Source organism: Eumetopias jubatus, unplaced genomic scaffold (genome assembly GCF_037043125.1).
Source record: "Eumetopias jubatus isolate StellerSeaLion01/CBP00866 unplaced genomic scaffold, mEumJub1_p1.0 scaffold_9, whole genome shotgun sequence".
Classification (NCBI taxonomy): Eukaryota; Metazoa; Chordata; class Mammalia; order Carnivora; family Otariidae; genus Eumetopias; species Eumetopias jubatus.
In genome coordinates this window covers 81,546,527-81,565,837 of record NW_028274815.1, presented here as the reverse complement: position 1 = coordinate 81,565,837, position 19,311 = coordinate 81,546,527, and the positions used below count along the sequence as shown (strand labels likewise).

The 19,311-nt window shown below is 41.3% G+C and overlaps 1 protein-coding gene across 4 annotated transcripts in view; it reads right to left on the bottom strand.

The window, feature by feature from the left end:
* Positions 1-19,311, bottom strand: part of IL18R1 (interleukin 18 receptor 1) — a 36,617-nt gene that overhangs the window by 8,554 nt on the left and 8,752 nt on the right. For all 4 annotated transcript variants that reach the window (XM_088026603.1, XM_028103893.2, XM_028103889.2 and 1 more), the window contains 7 exons: positions 16,514-16,757; positions 12,349-12,517; positions 9,331-9,481; positions 7,320-7,382; positions 3,972-4,092; positions 1,438-1,577; positions 115-276 (listed from right to left, as the gene is read on the bottom strand). In XM_088026603.1, coding sequence (XP_087882729.1) covers positions 115-276; positions 1,438-1,577; positions 3,972-4,092; positions 7,320-7,382; positions 9,331-9,481; positions 12,349-12,517; positions 16,514-16,757 — 1,050 coding nt within the window. The remainder of the gene's footprint in view (positions 1-114; positions 277-1,437; positions 1,578-3,971; positions 4,093-7,319; positions 7,383-9,330; positions 9,482-12,348; positions 12,518-16,513; positions 16,758-19,311) is intronic.

Below are 19,311 nucleotides of genomic sequence, written 5' to 3'. Positions count from 1 at the left end.
CACCTTAAGACAACAATATAATCAAAATGAAATGAAATGAAGATTAGTGTTTCTTTATTTGGTTTCTTAATGAAGCCGTAAGATAAGAAACCCCAGTATTACGATATTCGTTACCTGTTAACGTTTCATCTTTTCCCATGAAATGTCTATAAAATAGGGCCAAGTCAACTCTATAAATGACACCCATAATCACTAGGAACACAGCTACCACTGAGATCAAAACAGCTATGATCATTCCTCTGGTGAAGACGTAGCCTGGGATATCAACCATCTCTTCTAGAAAGAAAAAGACAACAGGAATAATAAGTGAAAGACAGTTTACCAGTGTCTTCCACCATCACACCACAGTTGTCAGTTTTTACGCTGACCAGTGATCCAGTTGTGAACCCAACACATCCTATCAACTTAGTCCACATTCTGCCGTTAGTCCAGAGTACTGATCTTATTACTCCAATTTTTAAAGAATAAAAATGTGTACAAGCATATTCAGAGACCTGACCTGAAAGCATTGTGATATAGCCTGTCCCAACTTGGGGAAGGTGAGTCTCTAGGACAGTAAGATATCAGGGTGAAATGCAGAGGGACCCAAACTTACATCTCAGCTAGTATGCTGTGAACATAAATGAATTGCATAGTCTTGAGAGAGCAAGCACTGAACTGAGATCATCTGGGCTCCCCGCCTGGCTCCATCACTTAGTCTGAGTCCTAAGGAAAGTCACTGATGCCCTTAACTCTTAGTATCTTCATCCATAATATGAAGCCACTTCTGAGCAGCTTCTGGGTCAATGGACCTGGGTTGTACTGTGTTGGCAGAGGAAGGAGGGGGATGGCTCCGGAATGCTCCGTCAGGTAAGCAGTGCAAAACTTTAGGAGTCTACTGATGTGAGCCATCAACTGTCTACCTGCCAGGTCCAGGGACTGGTTCAAGGAAGGGAGGCCTCAGTTCATCTTTGTTGAATGAATGACCACACCCAAGGGCCCCCTGTGCCCAGTGCCCAGCTAAGGTAAGCTGGAGGCAACAGTACACCCAGTATCATTGGACTCATCCTACACTGAGCTGAAAGCTTGCCTACGATCATTGTGGGTGTGCCGGAGCTGCCCTGCCTGCCTCCCCCACAACACCCAGCCACACATCTGTCTCCAGGCTGCATCTGCTTCCCTGTCCGGAGCCCCTGGTTTCTACCTGGGTCTGCAATATGATTGAGAGCAAAAGATAAGAGTTTGTGTTTTCATTCTTTGCACAAAATCAATGCACAGGGAACTCCAGCTGGGGACTGAGTCCCAGTTTAGCCTGAATGCCTGACACAAGGTCGACAATTTCACCTCTCGGGAGCTTGCTTCCTGGGTTGTAAAATGAGGGAGTGGTGATCTTTGAGGGGTGTCTCAGCAGCAACATTCTAAGCTTCCACAAACTTCCACAATAAAACTTTCTCATACCTTTTTTCAACAAGACAAAGTTTATGGTGTCTGTGCCTCCCTCGCTGGCCACAGCACAATTATATGAAAACTTAAGATTTTTTTCATTAATATTCTCAATTCTCAGTATTATTGATGCATACAATTTGCCATCTGGAGTCCTGTAAAAGAGGAAATAATTCAGTGATAGGCGTTGGTCATTACCAGCAACATTACCCACGAGAGAGGAAGTCATACGTGCAAATACCCAAGAGCAGTGGATCTGTTGGCTCTATGGAACCTTCCTTTTCTGACGGGGACTCAGAGACTGGGCCACCAAGAATCTCGGCTCCTCCAGGGAGCATCAGGGCGGGCAGAAACAGCCTTCCTGAGACCACCTGGGGAACGATGTTGTGCACTGCCCAGAATGAAAATGCTGGAAGGTAATGATGCTGACTTGAAAACACAAGAAAATATTCTCTCAGTTATTTCCCCCTATTTCTCGTCTCCTAACTACTTAAGTTTTCCTCCCACGGGGAGGTCTCCACTGATCGTGACAAGGCTGCAAAAGGGTTTGGCATAAATACAGATTCTTATCAGGTTTCTCCATGCAATCCTAAAGATCACTTTTATTTGTTCAGCATTGAAAATAAACTTAAGAATGACACTATTCGGGGCACCTGGGTGGCTAAGTCAGTTAAGTGTCTGACTCTTGACTTCGGCTCAGGTCATGATCTCAGGGTCCTGGGATAGAGCCTTGTGTCGGGCTCCACGCTCGGTGTGGAGTCTGCTTGAGATTCTCTCCCTCTCCCTCTGCTCCTCCCCCTGCTTGCATGTTCTCTCTCTAAAATAAATAAATAAATCTTTTAAAAATAAAAAAGAATGACACTATTCTCAGACGCACCCATAGGCACACGAGAAATACCAATTAAGCCATTCAGGGAGTGTCAGAAAATGACTTAGACAAACACCAGCAGCAAGTTGTCTTTCTCTTCTTAAGAGATTCACGTTGTGCTATCGTTGATGCAAGGCAACTGCCCATGACATCAGCTTCCCCACCAATGACAACCTGTGAAAGCCCTCGCCAGGTGGGGTCACTCACCTGCCACAGCAGGTGTCTCTAGTACTCGGGACACGGCACCCACTGTAGCCTCCAATTGTCTCAAATACATTTTAGAACGTAATTCTGCACAGAAGTCACCAAACCAGAAATATCAACTATTTAAAATCAGTGAAAGACCCCGAAAGTAAGACACAAAAGGTCAGTGAGAAGCCAAAACAGGTGACGGAAAAAGCTCATGCACCTAATTCTAAAGAAAGACCACCTTACTCCCCTAGCTTAGCTTAAGCTCCATTTCAAATAGTTTGGCAAGTTGGTCTTCTGTCCCCCCAAAGATTAGCAATAGATCACGAGAAGGGGGACATGCAGAACTCGAGTGAAGGTCTGATGCTGAGGATAAGACACAATGGCAAGACATGTATTTCAGCTGGACCAGCATTCACACGCCCACTACCGGGCGAGGCCACAGACCTTGCACCATTAGAAGCTCGCAGGCAAGTGTCAGCAAGAATCGAGAGCTGCCTGTGGGATGACAAGGAATGTTTTGAAGTATAAAAGGCAGAAAAAAACCTCAAAAGTGCAGCCAAGGTGACAGACACCTTGGGATTACTACTCACTAAAACCTGAGTGTATCAGGACATTACTAAGTAGAGTAATGACCCGAAGTCATTCAGAAACACCTAATGACCACAGGCTTGGCATGTTTTAATAAGTGTGACCATTCCTTACTGGAAGAACATAGGCTATGTAAGTACTAATACACATGTGATTTGAAACTTTTTGCACCAAGAGCTGCCTCCTAGATACTTACATCTAACCAATGCCCTCTTTGTGTTTTTTTTTTTTTAATTTCTTTTACCTGTTCTTACTGTGTTTCTAATTTCCATTAATGGACTCTTGACAGCAAAATGCTGCAATAATAACTATGTTCAATGTCAATCTGCCAACAGTGAATGTCACAGGGTAGGTGACGTGTACATTAGTGTTTCCTTGAGACAAAACTTACATCTGACAAGCTTTGGAGACTCTTACATGATTACCAATCTTATAAGATGCTTAAGTAAAATCCCCATCCCCTTCAGATCCTGACTGACCAAAAGCTACTTTTGTAAGATGATGTGAAAAAGTCCCACTGACCTTCTTTTTCTAGCTTAGATCTTGGCAATAGATTTCTGCATAATCCGTCAACCTAGAGCATGGTAATTATAAGTATAAAATATGTAAATTATAATTAAAATTTAAACTTAAACATCCAGTCATTGATTCAGGACTCTGGGGGTTTTTTTGTTTGTTTGTTTGTTTTTGCAATTGCACTACTAGGTATTTATCCAAAGGATACAAACATACCGATTCGAAGGGGCACATGCACCCCAATGTTTATAGCAGCAATGTCCATAATAGCCAAACTATGGAAAGAGCCCAGATGTCCAGGACTCTGGTGTTTTTTTATATCATGTATCTACAACAAAAGGTGATTTGTATATATTGTGACAAATAATGTATCACATATACATACCTAGTTCTTGTTATGTTCTCTTCATGTACATTAGGTTCCTTTCCATTTTCTTCCCACACGTTCCAATAAACTGCATCCCTTTCATTCACCAAAGCAGAGCAGTTGAGTTCTACATCTTTTCCTACATAAAAGTTGATAACCAATGTTCTGATCTTAGAAACTCAGATTTCCCAAAGGTATAAAATGAATATAATCACTATATGTTAACCTAATATATAAAGATAATATAGTGCTATGTTCCAGAAACAAAACAGATATGCCTTATTTTTAAATTTTAAAAAATGTATAAAGCAGAGAAATTAGGTAGCAATTATAAGCCATCACCAAAATATGAATTGGTTTCTCTTCAAATGTTTATGTTTAAATCAATTATTAAAACTTAGAGTGGCCAGTGGACTTTCTTTTCAACATACAATTTAGTAGGGACTGTCAGACCAACACTCCCACGGCAACTTCTAGAAAAACAAAATGGGTAAGTCACACACAAAAAATGAAATTAGCTAAACGGTATAGACCCCCAAGTGCAGAGAAAACAAAGAGAAACAGTGGAGCTGAAAACACCGTCAGGAAAAAGCCCTTCGGGGGTGGGGGGGGGGCTGAGATAGCCAGCCGTCTTATTCTTGGGAGAAATTTGTTTTGGTTTGTACAGCGTAGAGGGAATCTCATAGAAAAAAAGAGAGCCCAGTGGAAATTCTGACAGCCACACGGGCTTACAGGATGACTGCTGAGGAGGCTGTGAAGGCTGACCAGTTTCTCCTACAGTCTCATAGTACTTAGGAGAGAAAACCCCCATAGAGGAAACGATGTACAACAAACACAGGCCTGAAGGCCCCATGCCCCTCCCCCGCCCACCTTAACCACACTGCAAGAAATCCCAGAGGAAAGTTTTCAGACTCATGAAAAATTATCCCAGATGAAAGCAAGCAACTACAGGAACAAATGAAGAGCACAAGAAAATACAAATATTTGAGTAAACATAAAAGACTGTGGGTTATTTAAAGCAATAATAATGTGATCTATTGTGAGTTTTAGCACATCTGCAAGAGAGAAATACATAAAATAACAGCACAACCTGAGGTAGGAGGGACAAATGAAATGAACTGTTGCAAGGTCCTCCCATGCTGTGAAGTTATGAATGTGCTGAGATGTACGTTTGTCTTATTGCAGTCAGACAAGGATACACATTGTAATCTCTAGAACTACTAACGAAGGATACAAAAAGGTCTAACACAAAAGAAAACAAAGCAGATTAAATAAAGAAAATACTTTATGAATCCAAAAGGAAGGGAGGAATAAAAGGACCAAAGAACACATAAACCAACTAAAAAACAGGTAGCAAGATGAGAGGCTTCACACCACCTCCATCCATAATTCATGAAATGCAAGTGGATTACACACTATACAGACTGGATTTCAAAAAAGATCCAAATATATGCCATCTATGTGAGATACATTTTATGTGTATTTGATTTACAAAGAAATGCTAAAAGTAAAAAGATGTAAAAGAAAAAAAGAGAGAGAGAAAGCCTGTCAGTCTCAAACAAAAGAAAACCTATATGTCTATCCATTATCAGAGAAAGTAGGCACTCAGGAAAGAAGTATGATAGATAGAGAGAAATTTTATAATGATAAAGTATCAATTCAACAGGCATCAGTTTGTATATGCCCATGAGATAACCTCAGCATATATAATGCAAGGATTGACGGAACTAAAGGGTACAGAGATAAATTACCATTGTAGTTGGAGATGTTAACATCTCTTGGTAACAGATAAAGAAAACACACAAAAGCTTGGTTAAAATACAGATGATCTGAATAATACCATTAGCTAACTTCACATAATTGATATTTACAGAATGATAAAACCAAAACCTGCAGAATGCATATTTGTTTCAGACGCACTTGGAACATTCATCAAAGACACACCACATTCTGGTCCTGAAGCAAGTTACTACAGATTGCATATGATGGAAATGATACAGTGTATAATCTTGGACCAGAATGGAACTTAACTATATATCAATAACAGCAACAACAACAAAAAACAACTAGAAAATCCTCCAAAGATTTGGAAATTAAGAAGAAAAAATAATCCATAGAAGAAAGAAGAAATCACAAGGGAAGGTTTTTTTTTTTTTATGTTTGAACCCAATAGTAATGAAAATATGGCATACCCGTATTTGTTGGAAACAACTCAAGTCATGATTAGAGGGAACTTTAGAGTTTAAAATGCATGTGCTACAAGAGAGGTTGACTGAAATTAATTCTCTATGTCTCCATGTCGACAAATGAAAAATGAGGTGCAAATTAAGCCCAAAATGAGAAGAAAGAAATAAGAGAGCTAAGTTCAGAAACCAATAAAAAGCAGGCAAACAACAACTACAAATCGCAAAGTATCCGAGCTGTGTTGGGCAGATGTGGTCCCACAAATGATTGTGACAGATGCTGGCCCAAAGGTGTGGGCTTAGGAAACAGTGAACAGCAACTTGGACCCCAGCTTTGCCACTTTTTATTGATTTAACTTTAGACAAGTTACTGAACCCTTTCTCCTGGGCTTTGGTCATTTAATCCACAAGATGGGAATAATACCCCTTGGAGTTGTTTGGAAGATTTAATTCAAGAATATATTTCAATCACCTAATATAAAACATGGTGTAGCATATGTGAATTTCTTCTTTTCCTTCCTTCCTTCCCTTTTGGAAAGGAATTACTTATGCAACTGGATGCACTGATTTCATCAAGCCCTGTCTAGGCAAATCTTAAATGTACAGTCAGTTAAGTCCATTGAGTCAAAGCCCATTGATTCATCAATCAAATATTCAGACCACAGAATAAGTCTGAATCATTCCTCCAGAGTGTTCTCTCAGAGTTTTCATATTTATTTATTTATTAAAGATTTTTATTTATTTATTTGACAGAGAGAGACACAGCGAGAGAGGGAACACAAGAGCAGGGGAGTGGGAGAGGGAGAAGCAGGCTTCCCGCGGAGCAGGGATCCCGACATGGGGCTCGATCCCAGGACCCTGGGATCATGAACTGAGTCGAAGGCAGATGCTTAACGACTGAGCCAGGCACCCCTGGAGTTTTCATATTTAAAAGTGGCCAAAAGACTATTACAGAAAAGCCACAGCAGGGTGACCAAAACCCTATGTATAATGTTTTCAACAGACCATTCGTTTTCACCAGCCTACAAATGGCAACATTCAAACAATGATAGGCTTTTCTTCACTAAGCCTGGCACGTGTGATGCACGCACAATATGGATCGATCATTGAGTCAGATTTAGCCTTGGAAGACTCAGTTTTACCCCCATTCCTAAATGCAGAGTATAAGTATGTCGAAATATACCTAATTCCACCTTCACATAGTTAAGCTTTGGTCCAAGAAGAACAGGAATTATTTTGCTGCGATCTAAAAGTGAAAGAAGAAAAGAAAAATGCGTCAGCATTACACTGAGCTTCTCTAAGACAAGTATTTGTAATAACACCCTTATACCATGTGACAAAGATCCTAATAGTCATCACTTTACACTTACTTCTGCCGTATTTTCATTAATTAATGGTTGCAGCTGATAGTGTTTGTCGTTTCGCTTTCCGTCAACTCAAAGCTAATATAACTGGAGAAAACACACTGAATTGGGTTTCCCTCAGCTCAAATCTGTGGCTTCTGCAGCTAAACGCCAGAGGAAAATGTCCATCCAGGCGGACAAACCCACCTGCAGGACTTAGTGGGAAAGTCCCCGGGAAATGCCTTTCTGCTCTGCCTTTATTCCTCCTGTCTGCTCTCATCAACTCCTCACAGACAGATTTATTGGGGACAGGGACTCTACTCTGTGCAATAGGCAAGGCACTCGCTCTCAGGTGTCGACCCTTCCCACGCAAACAGTGAGGGAAACACGGCTTCAATTTTGTGCTCTGGATGCCTCGCTTGCCTCACCTTAGTCCTGGCCCTGCAGGGATGTCCACACCTGCGGGCTCAGCTCTGCTTCTGTTTGAGTGACTTCTGACCCTGACTAGAGGTACCTAATACTCTCGGCCTCAGCTTCCCTCTGAATGCTGTCATACGACCTAGGGAGCTTATAACTGCCGAATACGGAGAGCACATATTGAACCTGCTACGTTGTCAAGTTCTTGTCAGTCCAAAGATCAGCACTGGCAACTTTCTTCATGACCTAGACTCTCCCTTCTGGTACAGCCGGTGCTTCTGGGGCATTTACAAGTAATGTACAGAGCAGTCATTCCCGATGCTCAGCAAACTCCTGGGGCTTACTGGTGCTCAGCAAACACGATGTATATGCAGAAGGAGTGAAGGGAGCCTAAGGGGCTCTCCGGCACCAACCCTACCTAAGCCCTCTCGGGAAGTGTGATGCTGCAGAGTGAAGGGTAGAGAAATGAGTGGTGAGTGTGTGGGTAGGAACTGGAGGATGAAACTTGCAAAGTGAAACTCCAAGCGAGTCAGATTTGGCTCTTCTGGGATTCAGACTCTCTGGGCATGTGTGGAATGAATACAGGCAGACAGCAGGACCTGGGATGCCACCAGAGAAAGTAGGAACTCTCAGGTCTTGAGAATATTGAGGGACATGAACTGATTCCAGGACAAAGGGGTGATTTTGTAGAAAATTGCTATTGCTTATCTTTCTCTGGATCCGTCTCCTCCCCCCCGCCCCCGCCCGCCCCGCCATCAGGAATGTCAGTGGGAGCCCTAGGGGAGGGGTGGTGTAAAAGAATATCTTTAAGACAGTATGCCATCTACTAAAACTTGAAGTATATCATTGAAATCCCAGAGCACCCTGTCCCCGGCATGTCCTCCTGCCCATCTCATGTTCAGCCTCTAAACTCAGCTCGGAGTCTCCAGACTCTGATCTTCCTCTGGACTCTCTCTGCACCCTTAACACCTCACAGATGAATCCAGTTTCATATACTAGGGTACTCCTATGTGGATTATCACCTCTCCTACCTATACTCAAATTTCTCTAGTACGTTACACACTTTATTTCCTATTTCCCTGCCTCTTTTACCTCCTGATGCTCAGTACAGTTTATTGAATTATAGACACTTTGAAGAATATCTGTTGAGTGAAAGCATATGCTAAACAAGAGATTCCTCAAATTACTCAAACATTAAATAAGAATGCTGGCTCATGGGAGGCTCACCTATATAAAGGTCATTTACTTCCCCCCCCCCCGCTGAAAATAATCTTTCCAATGTGGTGAATGATGCCCAAACAATTTGACCCTTATATTTGAGCGAGCAATGTGGTCACAACTCCAAGTTAAGTTGCCTTTGGATTCCTGCATTACAAAGAAAACTCATTTTACAAAGATACATTTGCTTCTTTCCCATTCTAAAATTTCTCTTACCTCCAACTATTGTTACATTGAAGGTTTTGGTGACATTAAATAGTTTTCCATTATGATGAATGAAAAACACACAGGTGTAATATCCCTGATCTCTAAACTCCGCATTCTTCTGTAAAACTGGGTTTTTATTGTTCTCCATCTCTTCACAGTTCTGTTTTGCAAAAAAAAGGAAAAAAGCAAGTTAAAATATTTTAAGTAAAAGCAGTATCATGTTATATTGATTCAAATTTATAAAAGATTTTTATTTAAAAAAGGGGGAAACTGAAAACTAGTAATATCTGAGTCGATGTCCCAGGGATCTGGTACTGCCTCTGTGGCAACAATGAAACATAGTCCCATTACTGTTATTATTGTTGTTATTAATACATGCTGGGAAATAGAATATAGGGGGTGCTGTAGCTGCTCCTGTCATTTTCTTTTAATCTCTCTCTTTTACACATAAAGGGGGGGAGGGGTAAAGACAAAGGGAGAGGGAGAAGGGAAGGAGGGGTGGAAGGAAGGAGGTAAAGGAAGAGAGAGAGAGTAATCACTATAACAAAAAAATCCTTGCTTGGGTGAAAACTTTTTGCCCAACTCTATTTTGTAACACTTGTAGTTTAAGTCCATATACTCAGGACTATCCATCCTGGGGGTGGGTAGTGGAGGTGGGAGCAAAATTACTCAGAGACCTGAGTACCTAGTAAACCATCCAGCCTCTTGATGTCTTCCACCAGAAGACAGTGGACTGATCAGAAAGGTACCAAGAATATTCAAATCCACAGGCACACACAAACATGTCTCTCCACCACAAATTTCCATATAGGTCACAGGAATGAATAAAAACAAAAAAGCCACCTTCTTCAATCTAGCCATCAGTCACCCATGGAAGAGGTTCTAAGCGATCTAACATCCAGATATGGAAAATGGGAAGTAAATTGCTAACCTTGACTATGTGACACTGTTCCTGCTTAGGAACAAGGAGAATGTACTGCCCACAGACCTCTCTCGAAGGTGCCAAAGCTGGCAGCAACTGGGGCTAAGCCCAGAGGGTGCTTAGCATGGAAGCACCCACCCGCATCCTCATTTCAGTAAATTGTTTCTGTACATGTCAAACTTTTATGACCCCAAACTGTTTTTTTCCAAAGCACATTTAAATATCAAAGACTCTTCATTTTTATTTCCAATCATGTGTTTACTGATTTAGCTTCCTTGCTCTCCTCCCCTCAGATAGGCCATGATCTGTAAACAGGCTGAGAATAATGAACCTTGTGTTTAATCATCTAGCTAGAAACAGCCTCAGCAGATCTATTTTCTGAATTTAAATATCCACATGTTGAGATTTCTTGAAACCTGTACACTGAACCTCACAAAATTATAACTACTGTTAAATATTTGCACATTTGATAGGAAATAGAGTCAAGTCCACTCAGGACTGACTCAGACATTAGAAAACATTTGGATAAGAGCTCTCCTTGAAAAATCACAAGTAAACAGTGGTGAAGCAAAATATGCAAACAAAGATTTCTAGGAAATCATCCGTAGCTTCAACTTTCTGAAGGGTTTCTGTCTGGCTCACTCTCCCATATGGCTCTTTAAAATTTCCGTAACAGAGTCACATTTTTCAGGTTTGTTCTTCTATAGAAATAATATAATTTGTGTTGGGTGTCTGCATGTATGTAATTTAAGTATGTCTATGTATTATATATGTATATACTATAAGTTTATATATGATACGTTTGTGAATATATATATAATCTCCATAGTATTGTCTAAAAGAGCTCTTACAATTCAAGTAAAAGGTACACCAGCTGAAGAAAATAGATAATCCACAAAAGTAATCCTAAGGTGCAATAAATACATAAGATGTTCAATTTATTATTAAGAAAAGAAATCGGGAAAAAAACTACTGAAAAGTACAGAAATTTTGCATGTCAGATTCTAACGGTATGACTTCACAGTGTGTGGTGGTGCTGGAAAAGAGGGTTTTGAACTAGCATAGCTCCCCGGAGAGAAGTTTAATAATGTGGAGCAAAAGCCATAAATGTGCTCAGAGCCTTTGATCCAATAATTCTACTTTTAGGGATGTGACTGAAGAATAAATCATACACACACCCTAAGACTTACTAGAATGATACTTATTTTAGCTATGCAAATAATAGTGGAAAGTAGGAAACTAACAAATGCCTCAAACCAGGGGATTAGTTAGACACAAGTGTAATACACAATGGAATCGTTCGGAAGGATGTTTAAAGAGGTAGGGGAATAATCGCAATATAATTTTTAGTGGATAAAGGAAAAATACAAGCCATTAAAAATACCATTTTTATTTAAAAACATGTTTTTAAATGTCACTTTTTAAAAGTAGATGTTTACACACACAAAAATCCCAACGTCTCTGGCTGGGGGAATTCTGAGTGAGCTCTGCTGTCTTCATTGTGCATTTTTCCCATCTTCCATCTTTATAAAAGGAACTCATATGTTTAGAAAAAATACATATACAATACAAAATATCGTATACAATAGAATTTAAAATTTTAAATATATGTGGCAGAAGAAAATAAAAATCCCTAATCTTGCATTCCTAAAATTTAATTTATCAAAAGAGAAGGAAAATGAAAGAAGGGCAAGAAAGAGGAAGCTGTTACCATTTATCAAACACTTAATATGGGGCAGGAGCTCATTTGAGCAACCCTGCTGGGACACCTTGCTCAGACGGGCAGCTGAGCTGTCGAGGGGTCAGGCAGCTTGCACGGGACAAGACAAGGATGCTCCACAGCCTCACTTTGGATTTTTGGCTTTTTTTCCTCAAGTTAAAATACTTTTTAAAGATTTATTTATTTAAGAGAGAGAGCAGGAGTAAGGGGCCGGGGGACAGGAAGAACGAGATTCTCAGGCAGACTTCTTGCTGAGCTCAGAGTCCGACGCCGGGCTCCATCTCACAACCCCGAGATCATGACCTGAGCTGAAATCAAGAGTCAGACGCCTAACCCACTGAGCCACCCAGGCGCCCCTTAAGTTAAAATATTTTAGAAGTGTTACCTTATACAGTGATGTTCTATTGGCCAGTTTTGAATAGTATGTGTTTTGTTTACAGTTTACATGCAAAGATTTTTGAACTTCCACAGTTTTACTAATTAGTTGTCTTTCAGCAAAACACCTGTGTTTACTTTTTCCAATGACATTTAATTTCCATTCATGCGTATCATGTCTATGAAACAAAGTTTTAAAGGTATTTTATAATTAGTACAGAGACTTTGCAAATACCACCTTTTAGTAACCAATCCAACCAGTGAAAACCTTTCCTTATTTTTGTATAAAGAGGCTCATTCACTGATGCCCAGACCATGCTCTGCCCCATTTTGGTTCAGTACAGCAAGAAATTTAACAATTGTCATGGGACAAGGGTACGGGGCTGTGAAAGAGAAAAACCTCAGCAGTCCTACACACACACACACACACACACACACACACACACACACACACACACACACACACCTGCTACAGACCATATATTATGGGTACATACACACACACACACACACACACACAACACCTGCTACAGACCATATATTATGGGTGTCTGGACAGAAATGTTTAAAACCTCAATGATCTTTGAAAATGTACAAGTTCAAAGATTCTTAACTCAGGATGGGACAGTAGCAGTGGATTGATGAGATCCACAAACAAACTCCTGAACTTGTTTCCTGGAAGTGTGTATATATGCATTGGGTTTTATATTTCTCTGGGCAATTTCTTCTAATCCTCTTCTCTTACTGTTGAGTAAAGCCAAGTCTGGAGTGGCTGCATAACTATATTAGCACTTTACTGAGCAAACGTTAGTTTGAATTGATTTTATTGGTGTTGTTCCTTCTGATTAGAAATTAGTAAGCTGGAAGAGGAAACAACTTTAACACAGTTTTTAAAAAGGAGCTCGATCTCATAACCCTGAGATCATGACCTGAGCTGCAATCAAGAGTCAGATGCTTAACCCACTGAGCCACCCAGGCGCCCCTTAAGTTAAAACATTTTAAAAAAGTGTTACATTCTACAATAATGTTCTATTGGCCAGGAAACAAGGAAACGTTTGCAACCTGATGTTTGTTTAAACTGCACATGCAATATACAGATCCCCATACTAAACACAACAGACGTGTGGTTAAGTTGTCCAGTGTGCCTTTTGTACCTACCACAGGCTCCTGCAGTGCCCTCTCTAAGTCTACAGTAGCATGGAAGGAAGACTAGCACTCACTGAGCTCCGGGCATTGCACCGCGCATGTGCAATGGGGATGGCGATTTCTCTTACGTGAGGTCAGAAAGCTAAACCTCACCTAAAGCTGAATAACTGGCCCAAGTTCCCACACCCGGTCAGCGGCAGTGTCAGGATGCAAACACACTTCAGTTTGGTGCTAAAGACCAGGACTGCACTGCCCAATACTATGCTCTCACAGTCGAGGTGAGTCTGGCTTCTCCCTTGGGCAGGAAGTGGTGGGTGGCTTGACAAGCTGTCCTCAAGGTTAAAGGCGGTAGGTCAGCGGCCATGGAACATAATAGAGCTACGCGGCCCTTGGAAAGGATTCAGAATCCCATTGGCATCATCGTCTTCCCAAGTGTGTCTAATGTTTCCCCGACTTCAGCGCCGCTGAGCTGGACAGAGTTCTATTTCCAGATCTTTCTGTCCTGTCACTTACGAGGAAGACAGTACATGCATATTTCCATCTTATCGGGCCATATTGTTCTCTACATCTGCAATCCTAATTCCTAACTCTCAGTAAGTCCTGACTGACAGAACGCCTCCACATCCCAGCCACTGCCCTGGGAATGTGGGAACAAGGGGACACTGTCCTTGCTCGGGGAGCATGAAGGCCAGTGTGAAGCTGAGGCCAACTGACCAAAGCTGTGACCACCCCTGTTCTCCCACAAGGCCATCCATTCTTGGTCACAGGCGCCACTCCTGCCACACAAGAGGGGATCTGAAAAGCTTTAGCCCATTCTTGGGAGGCCCCTTACCAAGTCAATCTTTTTGCTTGTCAATCTAGAACATGACTATGAGACTTCTGCATGTGCTTTTCTCTCTATATTCATGCCCTCCCCTCTAGCATCGAACACCCCTCTCTCCTGCATCCCCTCCCTTCTTGGTGGATTTCCTTCTTAAAATTTGATCTGACTTCAGGATTCAAGTATCAGTCTCCAGAGGCCTTTGATTATTAGCAGAGGGCTCCTGAAAAATGAAAGGATTATGGTTCTAATGGACAGATTCCACATGAAATACAGAGGCTTGCTCATCTAAATCTGTGCACACACACACACACACGTATACACACACACACACAGAGGATATTGTTCACCAGTGACCCAAATTTGAAGAAATCCCCATCTTCAATGCCCCTAGGTGTCCAAAACAACCTGTGTAGATTCCCATTGGTTTTCTTTTTTTAAAGATTTTATCTATTTATGTGAGAGAGAGAGAGTGACCACCAGCTGGGGGAGAGGGAGAAACAGACTCCCTGCTGCAGGAAGCCCGATGCAGAGCTCGATCCCAGGACCCCAGGATCGCGACCAAACCCTAAGGCAGACACGCTCAGCTCAACTGACTGAGCCACCCAGGTGCTGCACCCCGCCCACTGATGTTCCCAAAACCACTGTCAAGGTCTCTCCTCATTCCATCACATTAGTCTCACGTTATTCGTCAGCCTCCAACACCTTTCAAAGTTCATCACCACAGCCACTGAGCCACCTTGTTTTTCCTGCCTTGTCTGATCATCTTCCTAGTTCTCCACACTTCTCCGACAGCCTGTCTCTATTTGATGCTTCCAGTCTTCCTTCCTAAGCCAGGCTGTGTTCTCCACCCTCCGTATCAGAGAGACGTTGCCTTCTGTCCCTATCTGTCTCCAAGCGATGTTTGTGGATAACTGACTCTTCCCCTCAATGTGCTCTTCCTGCCCTGTCTGGAGTACTTCCCGCATTTAAATCATGCCTCTATTAAATCAGGACTAGGGAGATTTTTTTTTTTTACCCCATTTGTGAGTATCCATTCTACATTAGTGTGAAAAGTCCCAGTTGTGAGCTACTTCTAGAATCGTCACTCTTCAAGGAACACACAAAATTCACTGGTCAAAACAAACAACAGGAAAAGAGTTCTTGAATTTCTGACTCCTGGGGGTTCCTATGTATAGAAACAAACCAAAATGACCTCATTTTGTGCAAAACCACATGAGTGATAACAAGGTTTCACCGTGATTATCTCACTCCGCTCTCAACAGCACTGTTGATAATGATCAGGACCCACCCCAGAAATCTACTACATCTGAGAGTACACCACCAGCACTCCCCTCCCCTGGGCCCGAGCTATCTTTCCCAGGTCAGCCTCAGATTTCTGTAAAACTACACACATACTCACGTGCAGAGGCAAGTACATACACAGCACCACAAACATGCCAGATAAACACTATGTCATAAAGACTAATAATCCATCACATAGAACACCGCTTGTCCCAGCTGCTCCTTCCCAGCTCACCAAATAAAGTATAAAGAGAACCCAGTTCAGTAATAATCACTGAAACATTCAGTTGGTTTTTCTCATTTCAAAGAACTTATGACTCTTGGACTCTTGATTATGAGTGTCCTGGCATAGACTATAGGGGTCTGTCCCGTGAAAGTCATGCAAAGCCTTTTCTGGGCTCTTCTCTCTCACTGCTCCTGGCTGTAGGTCTGTGACTGGGTGCAAGACCCATACATCCCTCACTCACACTACCACCCGATACTCAACAAACCCGGGAAAACTGGACCGGGATGAGTCCACACCAGTTCCGACCCTTTGCCCCAGCCTGAGGATGCCACCCAGGAAGCTGACGTTGCCCCCCTTCACCACACGTTCAATATAGAGTCCTCACTTATCCAATTTGACCAACAACTCTACACAGTAGGAGCAGCTGAATTTTAAAATGAATTTCATTTGGTACCCACTTATCTTTGCTAAGGATTCCCCAAAAGAGATATTAAGGTAATCTTTCGTTAAGATCACTAAAAAGATAAACACAAGGGCAGATATTTAATTTTTCCATAATGAAGTATTTATTGCATGTTGTAGGGGGGGTAAGGGAGAGTAAATGCATGGATTATCCTTTCAGATGCTGTATATCTGATTTGCTGAACTAAGTCCAAGAGTGCTATGAAATACACTAACACAAAGAGAAGCTATACTTACCCCATTTGGAAAAAGTAAGATCCACTGTCCTCCAGCTCAGCTGGCCAAAACTCCAAGACATAATCATGCAGAGAAATTCTGGGTGAACTGCTTGAGTTTAGCTCAATGCGCCCCTGTGATCCATTGCTCTTGTACCATTTTATGACGGCTGTTTCATTCTTGGGCTCAGATGCTGATGAGCAATATCTCAGATAGAAAGGTTCCCCTCTGACTGCGGTGATGTTAAAACGTGAAGTACAAGTTTCTTCATAAGATTAGCAAAGTAAAAGAAAAACAAAAACAGAATGACAAAGGTAAATGTTTTCTTTCATAACACATGAGGCAAATAAGCCAGGTGAGTAAGAAAGTCCTGAGCAATCTCAATGTCTCAGTTTTGTGAGTTCTCATTTTAAAAAGGGTCAATCTTTCCAACACTAAGAGACAGAAAGTCAATCTTTCCAACACTAGGACACTCTCAGGGCATAAATGTAGACAACATTTCTAATGCCTTTCCCAAACAGGACACGACCCAAACTTAACCTACCATAGCTAGAGGACAGATAAATGCAGTGAAGTCTTTTCCAAAGAAAATGTTACACATTCCAGATTCCTCCTAACGAAAACCACAGAGGTCACCGTGTTGCCACACCTACCCCAAAATATCCCTAGCTGGGGAGTCTCCATGGAAATGAAAACAAGAAATCTAGAGTCCTCAGAGTTCCTGCCCTGTCTCACCAGAAGTGTGCTCTCAATCAGTTTACCTGACCATTCCCTGGGCAGGCCTGGGGCTGGTTAAGGTGCTCCTATATAGCTTAGAGTGTGTGTGAGTTCATTATCTCTCTGGGTTACCACGTGGACTGACAAGGATTGATTAATACAGTATCACTCCAAATCTGGGTATCTGTTACTTCCCTCCTTGAATGCTCTTGCAAGCTCGCTCTCTCCCTCCCTTCTCCCCTCCCTCTTTCTCAATCAACCCAGATACTCTGTCTTCAGAAATTTATCTGATCTTTTCAGCTGACAGGGTCATCATTCCCCTCCTTTTGAACTTCTGATAGTCCAAAGTCAGCCCTCATGGCCCCTTTCCATATCCTGTTCTCCGGTGGCTCCAGCATGCCCTTTTATTTTATTCAAGTATAATTAACATCCAGTCTTATATTAGCTTCAGGTGTACAACATATTGATTCAACAATTCTATACACTACACAGTACTCACCACGATAAGTGTAGTCACCATCTGTCACCATACAATGTTATTACAATATTATTGACCATACTCCCTACGCTGTAATTATCATCCTCGTGATTTATTTATTTTATAACTAACTGGAAATTTGTACTTTCAATCCCCTTTATGTATTTCACTCATCTCCCTACTTCCCTTCTGGCAACCACCAAAGTGTTCTCTGTATTTTAGGAGTCTGCATTTGTTTGTTTATTCATTTGTTTTGTTTTTTAGATTCCACATATAGGCAAAATTATATGGTATTTGTCTTTCTCTTTCTGACTTATTTTACTTAGCATAATGCCCTTTAGGTCCATCCATGCTGTCCCAAGTGGCAAAATCTTACTCTTTTTTGTGGTTGAGTAATATTTTATTGTGTGTATATATATCCACCACATCGTCTTTATCCATCCATCTATCAATGGACACTTGGGTTGCTTCCATATTTGGCCGTTGTAAATAACGCTGCAATAAACATAGGGGTGCATGTACCTTTTCAAATTAGTGTTTTTGTTTTCTTTGGATAAATACCCAGTAGTGAAATTACTGAATCATATGGTCTTTCTATTTGCAATTTTTTGAGGAACCTCCATGCTGTTTTCTGCACTAGCTGCACCAATTTGCATTCCCACCAACAGTGCCCTGTAACTGAATTTTGAGAATGAGAATCTTTAAATTAAGTAGAGCATTTCTCTGAGGGCATGGTCTTCTCTATAGTTAGGGTCTATTTCTCAAAGCAACTGTCTGGTTTTAACTCGATGTTGTTAACCACAATGTAAAGAGGAAGTGGCTCAAATGGTAGAAGTATTCTTTGAAAACATGGAGGTCGAAATCTACCTCAAAGTACAAGTGTTAATGAATACCAACCTTGTGTTTGGTGGTTGTTATAGAAACTCCATTTTACATTTCACTACTTCAACACAGAAGGTGTGATACATGTGTAAGTGTTGGTGTTAGTTTTAATGGACATCCAAAAGGATGGCATGTCAAAAACAATTTCACTTATTTTCCCATTTCAGGGATATAATATACATAAAACAAAGGACACAAATCCTACAGTCTGTGCTCTTCTGCCTAGATTCTTTCCTAAATCATCATGTCTCTGATAGGCAGACATGTTGCTGCATGAAGCAGTGATTTGTTCTTTTTCTCATAGTTATGTACATCCAGTTGTGTTCATATTTGACAATTTATCCATTCTGTGGGTTTTGAACATATGGGTTATTTCTAGGTTTCGGCCACTCTTAAAAAAGAACACTTCTATAAACACCTGTGCTTGTGTTGTGATAGACACATTCACCATTTCTTTGGGGGAGGACTTATCATTTGTAGAAACCTAACCTGGCTTACAGACCCTCCAGGGGTAGACGGTTGGAGTTGAAAGTTCACGCTCCCCTGGCAGTTAATGGCTTCAGCTACCTAATCTTTCTTATGCTTCACACTATAGGCTTTGTTGATTAGAAATTGTTTTTGATTGAAAAAAAAAAGTGAGTGGAATTCAAGGTGTATGGACTGCCCAGAGCAAGAACTCCCATTCCTACATGAACAGAGAGTAAGAATCCAACAGGGTCAACAACCTAGACCCTTTGGAATG